The sequence below is a fragment of the Callorhinus ursinus genome, unplaced genomic scaffold (genome assembly GCF_003265705.2).
Source record: "Callorhinus ursinus isolate GAN/ISIS: 27379988/994484 unplaced genomic scaffold, GSC_fseal_2.0 scaffold27, whole genome shotgun sequence".
In the NCBI taxonomy this organism is placed as follows: Eukaryota; Metazoa; Chordata; class Mammalia; order Carnivora; family Otariidae; genus Callorhinus; species Callorhinus ursinus.
In genome coordinates, this window is record NW_027397089.1 from 22,015,467 (window position 1) to 22,038,645 (window position 23,179).

General features: G+C 34.9%; 1 protein-coding gene across 4 annotated transcripts; it reads left to right on the forward strand.

Annotated features, from left to right (window-relative positions):
• Positions 1 to 295: 295 nt before the first annotated feature.
• On the forward strand, positions 296 to 22,004 carry LOC112830043 (killer cell lectin-like receptor 2). Of its 4 annotated transcripts, none has more exons than XM_073878035.1 (8): positions 296 to 352; positions 10,560 to 10,705; positions 12,298 to 12,400; positions 12,682 to 12,765; positions 14,172 to 14,279; positions 14,863 to 15,014; positions 18,276 to 18,382; positions 20,980 to 22,004. In XM_073878035.1, the coding sequence occupies exons 3-8, from the start codon at positions 12,310 to 12,312 to the stop codon at positions 21,098 to 21,100; spliced, it is 663 nt and encodes a 220-aa protein (XP_073734136.1). In that variant the 5' UTR covers positions 296 to 352; positions 10,560 to 10,705; positions 12,298 to 12,309; the 3' UTR covers positions 21,101 to 22,004. The 4 variants fall into 4 exon arrangements, with proteins under 4 accessions (XP_073734136.1, XP_073734133.1, XP_073734134.1 ...); XM_073878032.1 differs by having other exon boundaries at positions 10,560 to 10,701; positions 12,189 to 12,400; XM_073878033.1 differs by having other exon boundaries at positions 10,560 to 10,701.
• The last annotated feature ends 1,175 nt before the right edge of the window (positions 22,005 to 23,179 follow it).

The following is a 23,179-nucleotide window of genomic DNA, read 5'->3' on the forward strand; positions in this document are numbered from 1 at the left end:
AAGTGGCAGACATAGTACAGAGTGCACTTATAGTGCTTACCTCATTTCCTTTAATGTAATCCTTTTTTAATTTAGTGTTTACCAGGTGTGCCCATGTAAAGTTACCATTTTCTGTTTTCAATTCTTTTTTTTAAATTTTTTATTGTTGTGTTAATCACCATACATTACATCATTAGTTTTTGATGTAGTGTTCCATGATTCATTGTTTGTGCATAACACCCAGTGCTCCATGCAGAACATGCCCTCTTTAATACTCTGCCTTCCATTCTGTGTTCTTTGCAAAATGTCACCAGATCCGGCCCACTCTAGGTGGCATCTAACCTCCTGGAAAGGGAGTAGTTGAAATTTTTCGGTAAAGATTTGTCTTTCCCTTTCCCATTTATTTCCTTCTAATTATTAAATCATTTATAATAGCATGGGCTTCATGGATATTAATTTTATACTTTAGTTATGATCAAATGCTACTTTACTTATTTTGCTGTAAATTGTTCTGGTTTTGGTCATTGGGAGGTTTTTCAGGTTAGCTTCTGGGTGACTTTGACATGCCCCAATCTTTATATTTTTTGAGCACTTTCTTCCTTTCTGGCCTTATAAGATGGTCTGAGCTTACTCTGTATTTTCTTTGCCCCGTTCTTAGAATCAGTCATTTCTCCAAGAAGCTCTAGTTCCTTTTACTGGTGAATAGTATTTAGGAACCAGTATCTGGTGCTGGTTCTGCGCCTTGCTTTTGGGTTTCATTGCTTCTAGGCTCTTTAAGAAGACAGAGCTCCATATATACTAACTCATGTATACACACATACATATATTTGTTTATGTATCAGGTTGCTTGTATATATACTAACCGAAACATGAGTACATACTGATGTCTCTGATTCTGACCTAGTGGCAGCATTCACTTTCACCTTCCTTTGTTGCTTATCTGTAACTTGCCTCTGACAGTGTGGAACTTGTCTTCTAACAGCTAGCATTTATGTATTTGTGGTTTTTCTCATACTTGTGTGGGTCAACATTTTGTTTGTTTGTATGTTTATTTATTTATTATTCCAACTTTTAATCTAAATTCCAGTTAGTCAACATATAGTGTAATATTAGTTTCAGGAGTACAATTTAGTGTTTCATGACTTACATATAACAACCAGTGCTCAATACAAATGCCCTCCTTAATCCCCATCACCTATCTAACCCATCCCCCGACAACCTCCCCCTTGGTAACCATCAATTTTTTCTCTATCATTAAGAGTCTGTTTCTTGGTTTGCCTCTCTCTTTTTTTCCCCCTATGTTCATTTGTTTTGTTTCATAAATTCCATTCTGAGTGAAGACATATGGTATTTGACTATCTCTGACTGACTTAATAATCTCTAGCTCCAATCATGTCACTGCAAATGGCAAAATTTCATTTTTTCTTATGGCTGAGTGATATTCCATTGTGTGTGTGTGCGTCTATATTACATCTTTTTTATCCCTTCGTCAGTCAATGAGGTGGACATCTGGTTTCTTTCCATAATTCGATATTGTTGATACTGCTGCTATAAACATTGAGGTGCATGTATCCCTTCAAATTAATATTTTTATATCATTTGAGTAAATACTTAGTAGTGCAATTGCTGGATCATAAGGTAGTTCTATTTTTACCTTTTTGAGGATCCTCCATAATGTTTTCCACAGTGGCTGTACCAGTTTGCATTCCCACCAACACAGCAAGTGGGTTCCCATTTCTCTGCATTCTCCCCAACACCTGTTTCTTGTGTTGATGACTTTAGACATTCTGACTGGTAGGAGGTGATATCTAACTGTAGTTTTGGATTTGTGTTTTCCTGATGATTTTCATGTATGTTGGCCATCTTTATGTCTTCTGTGGAATAATGTCTTTTCATGTTTTCTTCTATTTTTTAACTGGATTACTGTTTTTTTGCGCGTTGAGTTTTAGAAGCTGTTTATATATTTTGGATACTAATCCTTTATTGAATATGCCATTTGCAAATATCTTCTCTCATGCTGTTGCCTTTTAGTTTTCTTGATTGTTTTCTATGCTGTGCAGAAGCTTTTTATTTTGATAAAATCCCAATAGTTTATTTTTGCTTTGGTTTCCATTGCCTCAGGAGACATACTTAATAAATATTTGCTATGGCTGATGTCAAGGAGGTTACTGCCTGTGTTCTCCTCTAGGATTTTTGTCACATTTAGATCTTTCATCCATTTTGGATATATTTTTGTGTATGGTGTAAGAAAGTGATCCAGTTTCATTTCTTTGCATGTTGCTGTTCAGTTTTCCCAACACCATTTGTTGAAGAGACTGTCTTTTTCCATTGGATATTCTTTCCTGCTTTGTTGGACATTAATTGACCATATGGTTGTGGGTTCATTTCCTGGCTTTCTATTTTGTCCATTGATCTATTTTTTTAAATTTTTTAAAAATTTTATTTTGTTGTGTTATATTAGTCACCATACAATACATCATTAGTTTTTGATGTAGTGATCCATGATTCATTGTTTTTGTATAACTCCCAGTGATCTATTAGTCTATTTTTTTGTGCCAGTACCATACTGTCTTAATCACTACAGCTTTGTAATATAACTTGAAGTACAGAATTGTGATTCCTCCAGCTACTAATTTTTTTCCCCAGGTTGCTTTGGCTATTTGAGATTTTTGTGGTTCCAAACAAATTTTAGGATTCTTTGTTCTAGCTCTGTGAAAAATGTTGTTGGCACTTTATAGGGATTGCATTAAATCTGTAGATTGCTTTGGGTAATGTAGATGTCTTAACAATATTTTTCTTCCAATCCATGGACATGAAATGTCTGTACATTTCTTTGGGTTGTCTTGAATTTCTCTTTTTTAAAGATTTTATTTATTTATTTATTTATTTATTTATTTATTTATTTATATTTTTATTTTTAGAGAGAGAGAGAGCTAGTGGGTGGAGGGACAAAGGGAGAGGGAGAGAGAATCTCAAATAGACTCTGTGCTGAGTGCAGAGTCTAACGCCCGGCTCAATCTCAAACACCCTAAGATCATGACCTAAGCTGAAACCAAGAGTCAGACCCTAAACTTACTGAACCCCCCAGGTTCCCCTGTCTTGAATTTCTTTAATCAGTGTTTTATAGTTTTCAGGTTATAGATCTTCTACCTCTTTGGTTAGGTTTATTCCTAGGTATCTTATGGTTTTTGGTGCAATTGTAAATAGGATTGATTCTGTGATTGCTATTTCTGCCACTTCATTATTTTTGTACAGAAATGCAACCTATTTCTGTACAGTGGTTTTGTATCCTGTGACTTTACTAAATTCTTATATAAATTCTAACAATTTTTTGGTGGAGTCTTTCAGGTTTTCTATATATGGAGTATCATGTCATCCGTAAATAGTGACTTCTTCCTTGCTGATTTGAAGAGTTTTACTTCTTTTTGTTGTGGCTAGGACTTCCAGGACTATGTTAAATAACAGTTGTGAGAATGGACATTCCTGTCTTCTTCCTGACCATAGAAGAAAACCTTAACGTTTTTCCCCATTGAAGATGGTGTTTGCTGTGGGTTTTCATATATGGCCTTTATAATGTTGACATATGTTCCCTCTTACCCTACTTAGTTCAGAGTTTTTTTTTTTTTTTTTTTTTTGTGTGTGTGTGTGTGTATAAGTGTTGTACTTTGTCAAATGAATTTTATGCATATACTGAAAGGATGGTAATGTTCTTATCCTTTCTTTGATTAATGTGGTGTATCACATTGATTGATTTGCAAATATTGAACCACGCTTATAGCCCAGGAATAAATCCCACTTAATCTTGGTGAATGATTCCTTTAATGTACTGTTGGATTCAATTCACCCTGTATTTTATTGAGAATTTTGCATCCATGTTCATCAGGGATATGGACCTGTAGATCTCTTTTTTAGCCAAATCTTTGTCTGTTTTAGAATCAGGGTAATGCTGGCCTCATAGAATGGGTTTGGATGTTTTCCTTCCATTTATTTTATTTTATTTTATTTTATTTTTTTGGAATAGTTTGAGAAGACTAAGTATCAACTCTTTTTTAAATGTTTGATAGAATTTCCATGTGAGGCCATCTGCCCCTGAACTTTTGTTTGTTGGGAGATTTTAGATTACTGATGCAATTTCCTTGCTGGTTATCTGTCTGTTTAAGTCTTCTATTTCTTCCTGTTTCAGTTTTGGTAGTTTACATGTTTCTAGGAATTTATCCCTCTCTTCCAGGTTGTCCAGTTTGTTGGCATATAGTTTTTAATAATATTCTAGTTGTTTGTATTTCTGTGGTGTTGGTGTCAGTTCTCCTTTCTCATTTGCTGATTTTATTTTTCGGGCCTCTCTTTTTTGTTTTTGGTAAGTCTGGCTAGGAGTTTATCAATTGTATTAATTTTTTCAAAGAACCAGCTCCTGGTTTCATTGATCTCTTCTACATTTTCTTCCTCCTATGTCATTTATTTCTGCTCTAATTTTTATTATTTCCTTCCTTTTGCTTTGTTTTAGGCTTTGTTTGTTTTTTTTACTAGCTTCTTTAGGTATAAGATTAGGGTTTTTTTATTTGAGTTTTTTTTTTTTTTTTTTCTTCTTGATGAAGGCCTATATTACTATATACTTTCCTCTTAGGACTTCTTTTGTTGTAGGCCAAAGGTTTTGGACAGTTGTATTTTCATTTTCTTTTGTTTCCATGTGTTTTTTAAATTTCCTCTTTGATTTCCTGGTTGACCCATTTATTCTTCAGTAACATGCTGTTTAACCTTCATGTATTTGTGCTCTTTCCAAATTTTTCTTATGGTTGACTTCAAGTTTCATAGCATTATGGTCAGGAAATATGCATGTCATTTTCTCAATCTTTCTGTGCTTGTTGAGACCTGATTGTGACTTAGTGTGTGATCTATTCTGAAAAATGTCCTATGTGCACTTGAAAAGAATGTGCATTCTGCTGTTTTAGGACAGAAAATTCTGCATATGTTTGTTAAGTCTGTCTGGTCCCATGTGTCATTCAAAGCCATTATTTCCTTGTTCATTTTCTTCTGAGATGATCTTACCAATGATGTAAGTGGGGTATTAAAGTCCCCTACTATTATTGTATTATTTTTAGTAAGTTCCTTTATGTTTATTATTATTTGTTTTATATATTTGAGTGCTCCCTTGTTGGGGGCATAAATATTTACAATTGTTAGATTTTTTAGATAATATTTTATTTATTTATTTGAGAGAGAGAGAGCACAAGCAGAAGGAGGGGCAGAGGGAGAGGGACTAGCAGACTCCCCACTGAGTGGGAAGCCCATCGCAGGGCTCAATCCCAGGACCCCAAGATTATGAACTGAGCTGAAGTCAGTTGGTTAACTGACTGAGCCACCCATGCGACCCTAGATCTTTTTGATGGATAATCCCTTTTAGTATGATATAATGCCTTTCTTCATCTCTTGTTATAGTCTTTAGATTAAAATCTAGTTTGTCTGATGTAAGTATTGCTACCCTGACTTTATTTGGCCATCTATTTGCATGATAGATGTTTCTCCATCCCCTCACTTTCAATAGGCAGGTGTCCTTATATCTAAAATGAGTCTCTTGTATTTTGTCTTCTATACCACTTATTTATTCCTTGGCTTCTTCCATCCTTGTGTTCATTGGATCATATAAGTTTCAAATCTCAGTAATTGCATTTTTCATTTCTGACTGATCATTTTTTAACTGTTTTATCTCTTCAATAAGGATCTCCTTGAGGTCTTCCATTCTTTTTTCAAGTCCAGTGAGTATCTTTACGATTGTGGCTTTAAATTCTCTATCAGGCATATTACCTATATGTGTTTTGGTTACATCTCTGGCCATGACCTTTCCTTGTTTCCTTTGGGATGAATTCTTCCATCTTGGCATTTTCTCTAAGTCTCTGTTTTCTTCTTTGTGTTAGAAAAGCCTGTTATGATTTCTGCTCTTAAGAGTAACAGCTTTATGCAGAAGAGGCCACATAATGTCCAGGGTCTGGTGCTTCAGGAATTGTCTTTGATATGTGCTGATGCACTTTCCTAGTGTGTTCTGGCTGCTCTATCCTCCAGGCCTGGCATCCACAGAGGCTCATCTTGCTGGCTCTGGGCAGTGTTTGGTCCTTGGACAGAGTAAGGTGAGTTTTAACTAGTCTGCTTGTTAAATGAGACCTGATGCTACTTTCACTAGAATTGAAGCTGTGCAGAATTCTTGTTGGGAGACATGGTATGGGCAGGGGTTTCTGCTGGTCTTCTAGGGAAGAGGTCCACTGCACTGGGACTGAGGCAAACATGGCTGAGAAGGCCAGTACTACCAGAGTTCAGGGGTGTGTGACTTGGTGTAAGGATTGGGCAGACAGTGCCAGTGCTCTGCTATTTATTGCAGGTGGTTCTGTGCCTATGCTGAGAAGGGGTAGGAAATGGCCACCAGCTCCTTTGTCCCCAGAGAAGGGTCTCCATGCTTGCTGCTCTCAGGGAGGTACTCTAAGCAAAAAAAATAATCTCCCCCTGTGCATCCCAGGCATTTTTCAGATTGAAGTTTTAATGTTGTCTACCTCCAGATTGTTTTCCTGTCCTCTCTGCAGGAGCAGTGAAGTGCCCTCTAGGCATTTTACCAGCTAAGACTGCTGACTTTTAAAACTTTAGGTTTTAGGTACCCAGTGTGGGTAGGGGCTTATGTTGGTCTTCTTGGGGAAAGTTTGAAAGTGCTGGGACTGAGGGAGGTTTGACTGAGATGGGCAGTTGCACCAGAGTGCAGCACAGTGGGACTTGGAGCAAGCTGGCTAGGCAGACAGTGTTTGGGTTTGCTGTCCTCCATAAATGACTCTGTGGCTATGGTGAGGGACAAGATAGGAAAATGGCGCCCTCAGCTCTTTTGTCCCAGGAGAGGTGACTCCTCTCAGATGTGCTCCAAGAAGAGTGAATAGTCTCTTCCTGTGCACCTTAGGAGATCCACAGATCAAGCCATCAGCCCCAGGGTTGCTTTCCTGCCTTCTTTCCAGGAATAGGGCCATGCCCTCAGTGCTCTATCCCAGATAAGCCACTGTCTGCTAAAACTCCAGTTTTCAGGTCCTGCTTTTTGCAAAAACTCATGAAAATCAGCCCCTCCCATTTTCCCTGTCAATGGCATTGGGGAAGTATTCTCATGCTTTGGGTAAGTGAACTTTCCCTTCTGAGCCTCTTCCTCTCACATTTCTCCATGACCGGGACTCTCCCCTCCATCGCTCCCATGATCCATTTCTTCCCCAAACCATGCTTCTGCTGTTCTTACCTTCCTCATTGTGGATTCTTCTCTTCCTCTAGTTGTAGAGTTTGTTTCATCAGTCAGGTCAATTTCTTGGGCATTCAGAATGATTTGATAATTATTTAGTTGTTTTTGAGGGATGAAATGAGCATAGGGTCTTCCTATTATGCCACCATCTTAACACCCCCCCAGCCATCTTACTTCTAATTAAAATCTCAAGTGATAATCAACTCAGCACTATTCACATTTTTAGATAACTCAAATTTTTAGAAAGATGTGTTTCGGATTGCTGCCTCTTCCAAAATGACATTAAAGATAGGTGACTAGAAAACAGGAGGGTCTACTTTGACATTTTATGTAAAAACATAACTGAGTATTATTCATAATTGTTCAAGATAGGATATATGATGGAGAAACACAAAAATCGAAAGTATGAGAGGAAACAAGCTTTTTATTTTATGATACTTCTGTTTCTGCTGACAGCTTTGCTGAACTAAAGATTCTTCTTGAAACTAAGGTAAAATGTCAATAGACACGGTGATTGGAGAAGGCAAATAAAGGCCTAAATCTCTAGCTACCAGCAAAAGTGTAACAGAAATGGTCCCAAATAATTTGAGATTTAATGTACCAATGTATGTTATTGATCAAAAATTACACATGGATATATTCTAAGGATCGAAAATAAAGCAAACTGTCTCCCTTCATTGTTTTCATCCCTGTTCATACAAGCTCTTGTTTTCAAAGTAAATCACTTGTCCCTCTTCCTTGCCTTAATGTAACCAAGAATTTTGGACTTATGATTTCTTCACACTCACTTAACTTTTATCAATTTTATTATAAAAACAAATAAGTGAAAATAATATATAAGAAAAACATAATATAAAAAAATTAAACCTTTGTTTTTGGAATATTCTTTCAATATTTTATGCACTTTAGCTGCTTTATTATAAATTTCACACTAATTAATTAGGTCCTGCTGTCATTCTGCTCTATTTACCTATGTTATCATGAACACCTCTGTCTCTCTCTCTCAGTTTATTTACTTATTATTTCATCTTCAGGTTAAATTGCAGTTTCTACTACCTTAATTCTTTTCACTTAATGCCATTATAGTTTTTACTTTTCTTTGACACAGGCTAGACTCGGTGAATGTCAAAATAGTAAATACGAGTGATATTTTAGTGAAATCTTACATGATAAATAAAAGTTGTAGTAGAAAAGAGGTATAAGAAACATTTTAAGAAGCACTAAAAATACATTGACATTGGTTGCAAAAGTGTGTGGGTGTTTTAAAGACAGAAAGATCTTTGTGTATGTCTTTATAATTAACTAATAGTGGTAGCCTAATTTCTCAAAATAGTTAGAAAATTAAAAGTCAATCCTAAAAAAAGTCATATGCCCATAGTCTGACAATAATACTTTATATTTTTATTTGCTATCAATACTGTTGATAAAATATTTAAAGACATATAGTTTGATAGGTTTTCTAGAACCTATTGTATCTATTTTCATTATGATAAACCTGGCATCTTATTTAAAGGCCTAACAACTAAAATTGCTCATAAGTGCTTTTCATTGGTGGTTTGCCCCAAGATTTTAGGGGTTGACCTGTTAATATTAAACAATGATAAGCATAATCTATACAACTCTTAAAAGGATCAGAGGCAATACATTCCTGTAAATGTATGCTAACTTTTAGAGTCAATTTTCCACTTGGCTCCTAACATATACAAATGTTATTCAATACCACCTAATAGTTTCTGATCCTAAGGCTCAATCTCCCAGCAGACTCATTTGCATGGAAGGTATTTTGGATATTGCTGAAGAAGATAAGATGGGACTTCCAAAGTCAGTCATTTCACTCAGGGGCTGCTTCAGAAGCAGACAAGTATTAACCACAGTCAGGTCTTAATGCCCCACACCCCAGAAGACAGCACTGCACTGAGAGTTTAGAAGTCATACTATTCACCCTCTAAAACACACATTCACAGTCAGTTTGCTGGCTTACATCTTTTACCAGTAAGGTATATAGCATTTAGTAGCAAAAAAAGAGTTATCAAATATATTTCTGTTAAGTGTATGTATTTTGGTATTGGGGAATTTGACATAAGGCTTAGATAGAAATGTGCAACTGCTATGCAGAGTAATTACACCCAGCACCTGGAAGATCTTAGTTCATAGACATGCCTGAAGACCATGTTTGCCTTTAAGAGAAAACCCTGTTGCATGGAGAATTTGCAGAATGCTTTCTCTCTTTATGTCAGAAACATACCTCCTGAAAAAACTCTGATTAGATCTTAGCAAAGAAACAGAGTGATCCAAAGGAAACTTACAAGAAAGAAAGCTAGATATTCTTACAGGTGCTACTACCATTACTTAGAAGAGGATAAGACATTTGTGTTTTGGGGGTGATGGAAAAGGAAGCCCAAACCACAGGAGAGTGTTTTGAAAAGACTTCACTTGGTGTAGCTGGCATAGAGGTGGATTTCAGTTGTTATTACTACATATTTCTAACAAGAATTTTAAAGCAGAAGAGCAATGGGGTCCTTGAAGGGCAGAGATTAATGTGATTGATATGAAAAAAACAAAACAAAACTGCTTTTGTTCGTGCCTAACACTGACTTCTAGGGTTACGTAGTGCTTAGAGCTGCTCACTGAATTAAACTCATAATATATTTTTAAACATGCTCTGATAGAACTAATAGAACAAATGAATTTGATGTTGATGCTTTAAAAGGGCTACTGTGAAACGTATTCAAAATTTTGTGTCTCTATATTTCTGTCTTAATTTTTGTTAAAGAGGTTTGTTTCTTCAGGCAGTTTGAAGAGAGCACCAGAGAGAATTAGAAATGTGATGTTCTTCAAATTGTTTATATCTCAATTTTTAGGTATTTAGATTTACTGTAATATATTAAGCAATCTGGCTATCCTTAGGATGTTTGTTAAAAATAAGGGCTAAAATGTGTGTACCTTTTGACATTCTTTAGTTTTACTATATGTATGTAACAATTGAGAACTTATTTTTACTCCATAAAAAGAAAACATATGAATCATGTCAGGTCGAATATGGATATTCCCTTTTTATTTTTATAATTTTTCAATTTTATTGTTAAGCATTTCCTAATCTCATGAGATTTGAGAAGGCTTTTTTTTTTTCCCCCAAGATTCAAGGTAATTGCTAAATCCCAGGTTTAAACTGATCCAGAATATGTGTCCAAGATTTCGCATTTGAGTTTTCTATGACTCCTGTTGGACACAGAGTAGAGTGCAGGAGTTAATGAGATATTGACACCAGTGGTTACTGTGTGGGGGATATCTAATGTCACATGATCATTGGCATTCTTTCTTCTGACAGGGTCTCTCTGAGAGTCAGTGAAGCATATCAGCAAGTACCTCCTGGAGTCAAAGCAGAGGTGAAAGGCCCGCAGAGCCAGGACATCATAGCTGTGTTCCGGACCACGCTATTTCTCCAGCTGGTGAGATCCCAAGGCACAGATGTAGGTACTGCAGCCTGCGAGCTTGTGTGACCCATGTTTGTGCTGTCCCATTGTGGAGCAAAGAGGGATAAAGTAGAATTTGCTACAGGAAAGCTATGTAGGAAGTTGGGGGGGGTTGGAATGTTGCAGAAAATAATTGACTTTGGGATCCGTGTTAAATTATATCTAATGTTAACTTTAGTCTACAAGTGAAGACAGGAATGGATTAGAATGAGAGTGGGTCAAAATATTTCCTATGCAGAATATGATTTTTTTAATCCTTAGATATTTTAATGGATATTTAATTCTTTTTTAGACAATATAAACCTGTATTTTTTTCCCTTTTATCTCTATGGATGTTACCTAACCAGTTAGCAATGCATTATCCAAAGCTTACATTCTCTCACCTTTCAGTTAAGTATAATAAAAAAAAAAGTTTTCGTTTTGAAAATATGGTTTTCTATCAAAACAGACCCAGTTTTATATTTGCAAATTTATTTTTTTCATTATTTTGTTATACAGATATTCAATTAAAATACCATTAAAGAGAAACCAGTTAGCTAGGAAAACATGACATTGAGACAAGATTTACTTTATGATTTGGCACTTGGGTAGAGAGAATATTTATTGAAAAACAAATGGCAATGTGTTTATACATTATATCATTATAGACGATTGTTCAAATAAGTTTCCCGATATTATAAAGTAATGAAATGGTAAAATATTAAGATATTTTGAAAACCCAAGAATCAAATCTATTTAGGAAGAACAGTTAACTGGTTCTTTCTACATTTACCAAAAATATTCTTTTGGGAAAATGTTTTCTCCTCTTTAATCACTATGTATTTATTTATATTTTAGGGGAGAGAGTGTATTAAGTATTTTTTGAAAGGTATTGTTTATACAAGTTAAGTGTAGGTGCAAGATCATTTATTTGGATAAATATACATAAGCTATATATATGATATACATACTTGAATTAAATAAATATTTATATATATATTACATGTCTTGGAGCCTCAGTGTTCTTCATTTACAAACAGAAATGAAATCGCCACTGTGCAGCATAGTTGTTCTAATGACAAGTTATTCCTCCCTCATTTAATATTACTTCCTAAACTCCCTTTCCTTGAATCCCATGATTTCCACGTTTTCCTCATTCTCTGAATGTGTATGTCCTTACTAAAGAGGGAGTTACTCTTTTTGGTGTTAAGATAGTGCCCATTGGGGCATAAAACAGGCACTAAGAGATCAAACATAATTTTTCAAAAGATGATATAAATCTAGATTTTTAGGGGAGTATGGAATATAATGTACATTTTTAAATTTTGGCAATGAATTAAGTTATTTTAAAAACAGTAAAGCTTAACATCACATGTCCATAAACACTAATGGACCTTTATTTAATTGCGTAGGATTGCTGTTATAAGGCATTACAAAAAGAAATTAAAAACAATTTTCTTTCTAATATTCCCAGATAAATATTTCCTTTACCTTGCTTATTTCAGATGATCATGCTTCTCATTCATTTAGTTGTCCCCGTTACTTCATGATAAATAATGTTATTTTCATGCCTCGTGAAACATGGCATAGGATTTGAGCTGTGTTCTTTGACAGCAGTCCTCAAAAATGAGCGAGGAGAGAGTGACATATGTGGAGCTAAAATTACCCCATTCAAGGGAACAGAAGGACAAAAGACGTCCAATGGATAAAAGAAGAGGTAAAGGTTTTTCGGTTTGTTTTCTTGTTTTCTGAAAACGTTATGATGTCAAATAAGAAAAAGTGAAATCATAATACTCATGCCTATACTTATTTGATATTTTATGTCTGGCTCTTTATATATCAATGGGTATATTTAAATGTAATATTCAGTGAGTTTTATTATCACAGTGAATACTGACATTCATTTTAATTCCAGAGGGAATTTCCATTTCGTTCTAATTCTGGGAGCTTTGCTATGCTCGGTGTTTACTATATATTTTGCTTTCTGATTTTGTACAGAATTTCCATGGTATACGGTTGCATTAACCCTAGGAGTTATATGTTTTCTCCTCCTGCTGACAATCACAGGCTTAGGATTTATGTGTGAGTATTGGACATACACAGTTCTTATGAGAGCAGTGAGCCAGAGTAATAAATGAAATGTTATAACTACTGAATTTCTGTGGAACCCTCGTAAATCATAAAGTCCTATAGAAATGTTAATAATCATGATGGCATTGATGATAATATTGATGATGATGATTTTATTATTTAGTTATCACTTAGTTTTTATGCTACACAAAATAGGGTACATAATAGTTGTAATAGCACAAAATTTGGCTGAAATGTACAGTGAGGCTTACACATTTATTCATCCTTATATTTTGTGTAAAAGGAGGTTTTCTGTATAATCAGAGAATTGGGAAAATCTTTACTTGAATATTACATTCCTTTTCATACTGCAAAACTGCTTAAATCACAGAGGAATATAAGGTTGATCTATTTTCTATATCACTTTATATTTAATATCAATTTCCTATTTTTTAAAGATTTTATATTTTTATTTGACAGAGAGAGAGTGCACAAGCAGGGGGGAGCAGCAGAGGGAGAGGGAGAAACAGGCTCCGCGCTGAGCAGGGAGCCCCGACATGGGGCTTGATCCCAGGACGCAGGGATCATGACCTGAGCTGAAAGCGGACGCTTAACCAACTGAGCCACCCAGGTGCCCCTTAATATGTCTTTTTAATTCAGATCCAGTATATGAACATTGGAATGGATGGCTGAATTGAAGCAGTATTTATATTTATTGCAATTGACTACATTAAGAGGCTGTGCAATTAATATTGTTGGAGTTTTACAAGTAGACATTGAATTTGGCTGAATGATGGTGGGTGGTAGCAGAATTGGAAATTAAGATTCTCAGTTGTGTAACAAAACCTTAAAGGATTTTTCTTTTAATATTCACACACTTACAGAGCAATATACTTTATGCTTTTATGTTTTTTATTTGTGAGCTTTGGGAAGATATTGCTATATTGCATATTAGAAGTAGCTATCTGAGCTATCTTGGTCCATGTAAATTCAATGAATCAACTATAAGTTTATCTTAGAAGAAAGTCAAATCACTGTATTTGGCTTTACATGCAAATACTCATTGCTAAATAAATACTAAATACAAAATCTCACCAACTTTGAAACCTTTATTTGAAAATTAGATGACATAGAAACTAGTTAATGTTTTATTTCAAGTTTATATTTTCTGATTTGTATGTTTATATGTTTTGTGTTAAGTTTATATACTTAAAAATAATGGATAGTAAGTTATATTTTCATTTAAAAATCTGTTTTATTTTCTGATACTTCAAACTATTTTAAACTACCATTTTTTCTGATTGTACTTTCATTTAGTCAACAACATTCTTTATGCCATTTAGAATTAGAGTAAACAAGTATAATAATGTGATCTATGAAAGGCATTCATGATCTTATTTTTATAATATGGATTGAAGTTTTTCAGAAGTGTTTTGCACACACAATGCAAGATATGAACAATACAAAAGAAAAAAGTGCTTCCTTAGGAGAGGCCGAAGATCACTCTATTTTATTGCCTATTACAGGTATGCGCTTGAATACTTACAGTGATAGTTTACAAGTGTTTTTTTTTTTCATGGAATTATCCCCTCTGTCCCGTTTCAATATATAATTAAAAATTCTATGTTGTGCTTTGTCAGGTCCTTTAATTTTGCTCACCTTTTTAATTTTTTTAAATCAAATCCATTTTCTTCATAATAGCTAATCTAAATCTTGACTTTCACAAAGTCATGTTGATTTGATTATTTGAGTAATTGATGATCATGGATGAATTTTTCCCAATATAGATCCCTTGGAATTAACACCATCTCTGTATATTCACTTTGTGGATTTCTTCCTGCAAGGATAGCTGCTCCACATGGCTGCAGTTTATTTGTCCTTGAGAAGTCAAAATTTCTTAGTGCAATCCTAACAATGGTCTGAGGTCTGTCAGAGACAGTCCCTGGCTCCACAATTTGGCCAAAGAGCTATTCCCAGCATTAGACTTTTGGGAAATGGGAAAACCATCTATTTTTGGTCATTCAGTCTGAAGTAAGCAAGAAATATGTGGGAAGTGCAGGTCTCTAAGTGGTCTTGTGGTTGAGAATCATGGTAGCTTTTCTTTTCAAGATAAAGACTATGACTCATTTCAAGGAAGTTGGTACTGCTGTGGAAAAAGCTGTTACTATTTTTCAAAAGAAGAGGAAACTTGGGAGAGGAGTAAGAAGTCATGCGAAGACCTGCGTTCTAGTCTCATTAAGATTGATAATAAAGAGGAGCAGGTATGTCTAGTTTATTGAACCTGATTAAATGCTTTATGAGAAGTCCTATGTCTTGAATTAGGATAGTTATTTCAACTTTCCTCCAATATTATTTGGCCACTTTGTTTTGAAGCACTTGTTAATCAGTGTTGATTTCTCTGGAGAAGAGACAAAGGTGTAACAGAGACCCAGAAGAACCATTGTTTTTATTTATTTATTTTTTAAGTAGGCTTCAGTCCAACCTGGTGCCCATATGGGGCTTGAAATCATGACCCTGAGATCAAGACCTGAGCTGAGCTTGAGTCAGGTGCTTAACCAACCAAGCCACGTAAGCACCCCAAGATCCATTGTTTTAAACAATGAACAAGAGAAATGGCTCTGCTGTCCCATTTCATTTTTAGTCTTTTTATTGCATGTGTTGCATCTTCACATTTTAATGTTTATCACATGGTTCAGTATTTAGCTTCTCAGGGCTAATACAGGGCAAAAGAAAAACTGCCTTCAATGGTGTGAGCAACCTAAAGAGATAATTCTTGTTGTACTGAGTTCTGTTGTTCCTTCTCTCAATATTTGGAAGGAATCACACTTGTAAGAGAAGATGAGTCTCTCACTTTCATGCATGGCCATGGGAAAAATGATAAAAAATAAAGATTGAATTTACTGGAGTGATTCTTTAAAGATGAACTTTTATTTTACATATAATCCAGAATGGCAGAGGAAGCATCTCTTTTCTAGAAGAGATAATCTAGATCAAATTTGCCATTCCTTATAAAGTTTAGGACTATAAAGTCAATTGAATGGACTCTGTAGATTTCCTTCTAATGATTCCATTTAGGCACCAAATTCCAGTTACACTGTTTAGTCCTAGCAATGTTACTCCTAGTAGTATCTTGTGGAGGTTAAGTTAAAAGCCCTATATTCAAAAAACAACAAGAACACCACCACTCAGGGGTGCCTGGTTGGCTCAGTCAGTGGAGCATGTGACTCTTGATCTCAAAAGTTGTGAGTTCAAGCCCCATGTTGGGTGTAGAGTTTACTTAAAAAAAGTAAATAATAAGTAAATAAAACAAACAAAAATGCTTCTGCTTTCTTGTGTATAAAATTCTTATTAAAATAACAATATGAATGAATCACTTTTACCTATATGAAACAGATGAACTAAGTAATTGCATAAGGTGTCAAATTTTAAAAATCCAGGTACATCTTATTAATACCTTGATTAATTTAAACCTTAATTGTTATCAGTCAGTTCCTAAAAGATTTGAGTTTTCTTCTCTCAGAAATTAACTTTATTTGTAATCTGTACTTTCCCTGTAATTTCCAATTCACGGTTCTTCAGTTTTAGTCCTGCCATTGAAGTTTCTATGCTTCAGAGTTTGAATGAAACTTCTTATGCTTGTTATGTCTGTATTTCCATGAACTAATCTAGAGCCTTTGAAATTCCTTGAGACTTTTGCCACTAGTTAGAACAAAAGCTGAGTTTCATGATCTATTTAATCTGATAGCCTTGCTGTCAGGATCTAAACTGGAATACTGATGCACTATACAAGCCCTGTAACAGACTTTGCTGTAGAACAGCATTACTCTTACACTAATGGTTTAGGATTTTCAGTCTTTTGCTGTTTTACAAAGCCTAGAAGTGTAATGAAATCAGTGTCTTAAATCCACTGATACAGAAAACTGAGATTGGCTTTTATGCATTTATGTATACCCCTAAATCTAACAAAAATATGTGAGTGAAAGAATCAATGAACATTTAACTTTAGTATTTCTTCAGAGACCTAGAAATGATAAAGTATATTTTTGTGACACTTATATAATACCCATCCATTTTCCCTACTCTAAAAGATACACTATTGAGTTTTTTTTCTTATACAATTTAATTATAGTGAAAAAAATATTGGCGTGTGTATGTATGTGTGTCTGTTTGAGAGGAGAGAGAAAGAGTGGGAGAGAGACAGAAAGGGAGAGGATTTGAGAGAGAGGGAGAGAAAGAGAGACAGAAAGAGGTAATAAATACATTGCTTTTAGGAAAGAACATTAGCTTGTTGCTTCACATTTGCATCCATAAGGGAACATTTAAATGAATAAAATATGCCAGTTGGAATAATGATTACAAATAATTTACAGTTTTTTATGTTAAAGATATTTCTTACCCTGAATTCATTATTCAGTGCACAAAATTTTCAAAACTGAGAGTATGATTCCCACTTTATAGTTATATATAGTTACAGAATATACTCCATATAGTTATGGAAAATACTCAAGAAAGTTTTTTTTTTGTTTTTTTGCTTTACTGTACATAGCAAATAAACGACATAAGCTCTTTTAACACTTCTAGGTATAGTTTCTTCATTTTCACTGCTGTGTAAGATTCCACAGTGTGATATGCTTCATCCATTTTCTAGATGATGGGAATTTCAGTTGTTTCCAACTCTTGTTGCAATGAATAGTCCTTCATTAAGCATTCTTAGACATATCTCTGTGCAACATTGTTCCATGTGTCTTCTCTTCTTTTTATGACAAATCATCCTAGGAGTGGAATCATTGGTCAATAGTGTTTGTACAAGTTCAATTTTATATGAGAATTCCACATTATTTTCCAATATGATTTTAGCAATAGTTTTAAAGATATCTTTGATCTCTACTATCCCACAAAGTTGGTGTTGTTATTTTTATTCTGCAAATTGAATAGTTGTAAAATATATCCTTGTGACTTTGATTTGCATTTTCCCGATCTCTAGTGAGCTTGGCTCTTTCTATAGTTATTGGCTATATGCTTTATTTATTTGAAATGTGTTCTTATGTTTTGTCCATTTTTTTCTTATTGGATAATTTTATTTTGATATTGTTTTATAGCAATATCTATTTGTTCTTTAAATTATTGCAGATGTCTCCAGATTTGAAGCTTGTCTTTTCACATTCTTTAAGGTAGAGAAAAGTTCTAGGTTTAGTGCAATCCTATTTACTTTTCTACTTTATTATATGTGAAGTTTTTAAGTCCATCATGTCCCTTTCTGGATAGCTTTCATTCAATCACTAAGAATTGAGTGATTCGTTCATTAAATTCTTTCCATATCCATTTCTTCTCTGCACCATGGTCATTCGTTGAATCCTTTCCATATCCAATTCTTCTCTGCACCATGGAGAAAGTAGCTTGCCTCCTCCGTTTAGCATAGTGGCATTTGAAGATAAAGGTGCCCAGTATTTTGTGAGTCCTCTGTGGGTGAAGTGTTTTCATTGATATTATGAATAATACCAATAATTCTAATTTTCCCGCAGAACATCATTCAATCAAAAATAAAATACAACTATTGGATTGGATTACATAAAACAGGAGCTAAGACTTCCTGGAAGTGGCTGGATGGCACTCTCTTATCTCAGATGGTGTAAGTTTTCATGTCACAGTTTTCCCATTCCCTTTCCTGCTCAGGAACTGCCTGGTAGATTATAGGTCAAGAAGAGGGAAGGTTCCTTGGGGACTTCAGGAATATCTTGAATCCCATTTGATCTTGCTTCTCAGATAGGCAACCAAATGCAAATATCAGGCTTCAAATAGACCAAAGAGCATTATTTATTCCCATGTTCTTTAATGGAGGGTCCTTCTAAACACAGTAATGTGACATTTTGCTTTTGTATCTTTCTCTTGTATGTTCTGTGATACTGGCATGTTCACTGCTATGGTTGCAGGAAATGGTAAAAATATAATGAGGAAAGAAAAGTTGCATCTAAACCCAGTTCTCTCTGTCATTGCAACTTGTACCTGTTTACTTTGTATCATTCAAGAACTAATAAGAAAAAAGCTTTTTCCAAATAAATCCTTTAGTAATCTTGTATCTCTAATGTGGTGACTTACTGTCTTTCATGCTATTATTTCACACAAGTCCACATAATTTCTGGTAGTCATGTCTCATTAGTAAATCCCATACATTTGTTGGTTGATGTCCAGGAAACTAGTTTAGAAAATGAAGCAAACAATCTAACTAAATCTAAGTAACATGGGGGACAGTATGAGAGACATAGGATATTTAACATGCTGTTTATTGATGGCCTGTAACACATCAGGCACTATTGTAGTCATTGAAGTTACAGTGATGAATAAAATATGCAACAGTATCCTCCTTTAATGGATAATACATTCTAATGCAGGCCTGATAGTGCTGGTAGGATGAGTGAGGACAAACCAAATATGCCAAGTAAATTATATGGTACATTAGAAGAAGATAAATGCTATGGAGTATTGTGAAGTCTCTTATTTTTTTTTTCTATATCATAGTGTCTTTTGTGTATGAAGGTAAGAGAAAGAGATTTCACTGTTTTAAATGAGATGGTCAGAGACAGCCTCCTTGAGAAATGATATTTGTACAGTATCTTGAATGAGCCAGGTCTGTGGATTACCTGATGGGACAGCATCTTAGCAGTAGAAACAACGGGTGCAAAGACTCTGAAGTAGGAGTGTATTTGGCATGCTTGAGGAATTAGCAAGAGGGCCTGTGATGCTGGAGTAAAGTGAACAAGGGGAAGAGATGTAGGTCAGAGAGTTAATGATGGAGAGTGTGTAGGACATCAGAAAAGAGTAAAAACTTGGATTTTTTTCAAGAGGGCAATGAGAAGCTATTAGAGCATTTTGAGCAGAAGAGTGACAAAAGCAGGCTTCCTGTTTTAGAGACTCCCTCTGGACACTCTGTTGAGATTACTTGGTGTGTGTTCTTTTGGGGAGGGTGCAGGGATTATAAATTAGGAGGCAGGAACCTACTTAACAGTCTGTTGGAATCATCCAGATGAAAACTGGTGACTTGATGATGATTAGTAGGGTTGGTGCTGGTGTAAAGTGGCCAGATTTCACATTTCTTTCAAAGATGTGTGAGAGACAGACAAATCAGGGATGCCTCCAAGGGTTTTGGTCCAGAAGTTGTAAGATTGATGTTGCCATTAATGTTAATATGGCATAATTGGAATTCAGTTTTAGATACAATTTTAAATAATCTATTAAACATTTAGCTATGTATGGGGGTATCACATGGGGCATTGTGATACATGATTATGAGGTTCACGTGAGAGGTCTGTGCTGGGGATGCAGATGTACACAGCTGTGCGCAGACAATGTGATAAATAAGAGGGTGGAAGTTATTCTCAGGAAATCTAAAGCCTGAGCCCTTGGACACCCAAATGTTTAAGACAATGATAAGATAGCCGGGAGATGAAGATAGCCAGAAAATATCATTGAGAAAAGTGCTTCAGAGACAGGAGTAAAACCAAGAAGGAGCAGGTAGGGTAATGGAATCCCTATAAAATAAGTACTACTGAAACAACAGCAGAATTTAAAAGGTTGGTGAGTTCTCACTGACAATTTTACTACTTGAAATTGTTACTTCCTATCAGATATATTCATGAACATTTGGAGGAAAATTAAAACTAAGTAAATTTTTTTTTTCTGTATACTGTAGCCTAGGGCCCCCCCCCCCAGATACCTGATTCTCATTGCCCAAATTTGCAAATTTTAATGCTTTGTTTGGTGTGGAAAACATTAGGCTGAGTGGGGAAAAGTGCACTCTGTCTTAAACGCATATGAGCACCTTCTGTGATTAAAACGAGGTTAGCACTGGAAAAGCATACTCTGTGCATACTAATCTGAATCATAGGAAACTGGAAATATTTTATATGTAGTTACAGTATGTCACATAATGAATTTATTATATTTGGTCCCTTCCTAGAAGTTTCAGGAGTCTTAGAATTTTTCAAGTGTACATGTCTAACCCATGTATACATCCCAGTCTATACTAGTCTTTCTACTTCTTCCCTATCTCCAAATGTCCACTGGCAACATTTCCATTAATTTTAGATACAACTACACTTTATAATCTTACAGCTGTATGTTTGTCACATGATTTATATGTCCATTGAAATAATTGCACATATGTTTTAAATTCATGGTAAATTTTGCCCGAGAAATAACTTTCTAAAATAAATATATTCTCTGATGCAGGAATTTCCAGCAAAGTTTAATGGATGTAAAATGTGGACACCTCAAGTCATCGAAAATTTTTACTGCTGATTGTAGTAAACCCTTTCGTTACATTTGTGAAAAAAGAGTTCACTGGCCCTGATTATTAAAAGAATTACTGTCATCAAAGTTTTAATGTTTTCTTTCTTTAACAGCTGTTAGGGAAACAATTTAGGATATTAACTCAAATTAGCCCAATATGCATGATTTATTAAGGGTTATGATCATTCAAATATTCCTCAACAAGGTTAAAACTCTAAGGTTTATAAATAGGAATATTATATATTCAAAAAATAAGTTTATTGTTTAGAAATTTCAAGAACCAATCCACCAAAGAATGTGAAACAAATTCATTTTCACTGAGTATAAGATTTTACATTTACAAACAATTAAATGATTCTGATATAAATAGGTTATTAATACATTCATGATGAACAAGTTCTCTTTATCCATCTTGTTCCCAAGTCACCTAGTTCCCTTCTCATAGGCAAACTTGTAATAGTTAGATAGTATTCCAAAGATATTCTAGGAAAGTACAGCCATATGCATGCTATCTGCTAAACAAAATGTTACATAACTACAAACAATAGTATTGCTTCTTTACATTTTTGTTTAAAAATATATCATGCAGTTTGTTCCATATCAGTACATAGGAGCTGCATCACTGTAAGCAGTTGCAAATGTTACACTAAACGGATGTACCAAAAATTTATCTAACAGTTTTATTTCCAATCGGTATTTCAGTTTGTCCCAGAATTTTACAATTGTAGAAAAATGCTGGAATGAATAGCACTTAATACAGTATTTTTTGCCTATGTATGTATATATATATATATATATATATATTTATATATATGATAAATCTCTAGCAGTGAAATCTCTGTAGCAAAAGATGTGTACATTAAATTTTAATAGACCTGTAATATTTCAGTAGAGGTTGTCCACCTATCATCTCCACACAGCAACATTCAAGAATTCCTGCTTCCTCATTTCTTTACCACCACGTGTTATCGATCTGTTTGATTTTGTCAATAAAATTTTCACCAATATAAAAGGGGTTATATTGTGTTGTTTAAATGTATAATTTCCTATTATTTGTGAAACCAGCGTCTCTTTCTGGTATTTCTTTTATTTAAACTATCTGGCCATGTCTTTGTGGATTGATATCCCAAACCTAATTTTGAGCAAAGAAACCAGACACAAAATAATCCATCCTTAAAATTCCCCTATTTATAAGGTTCAACACCAGGTAAATTTAATCTCTGCTATTAGAAATTAGGACAAAAGTTCCTGCTATGTGGATTTATTCCTAAAAGGAACAATAATGGAGAATGAATACCATTTACATTGGTGCAGAGTTATTCTTGGAAAGAAACTATGTCCAAGGGGCATTTCTCAGGTGCTGATAATAATCGGTGTAATAATCTGGGGTGCTGGTTACATGGGTGGTATATTTATTCCTTCTGCTGCCATGACAAGTACCATAACCTGGGCGTCTTTGAACAATATACATATATTTTCTTCATAGTTGTGGAGGCTAGAAGTTTGAAATGAAGGTGTCAGGACCAAGTTCCATTTGAAACTCTTTACTTTACTTGTTTGAGCAAATCCTTCCTTGCTTCTTCCCAGTTTCTGTCGGTTGTGAGCAATCCTTTTGTTTCTTGGTTTGTCATTGTATCACTCCGATCTTTGTTTCTGTCATCACATGGCATTCTTCCTTTGCGTCACTGTTAAAATATCCATCTCTCATAAAGAGACTCTTAGGCCCCTTCCTGTAAAAAATAGAAGTCTTAAACAACACTTTAGACCAATTATACCTGACAGTTATATAGAGAACACTCTAGCCACTAGAGAATACACATTTTTCTCATTTACACATAGAACCTTCTCCAAGATAACAAATAGAATCTCAAAGGACTATCTGTAGTCAAAACTATCTTGAAAAAGAAGAACACAGTTGAAGGCCTTACACTTCCTCATTTGAAAACCTCTAACAAGGGCGACTGGGTGGCTCAGTCGTTAAGCGTCTGCCTTCGGCTCAGGTCATGATCCCAGGGTTCTGGGATTGGGTCCCACATCGGGCTCCCTCCTTGGTGGGAAGCCTGCTTCTCCCTCTCCCACTCCCGCTGCTTGTGTTCCTGCTGTCTCTGTCAAATAAATAAATAAAATCTTAAAAAAAAAA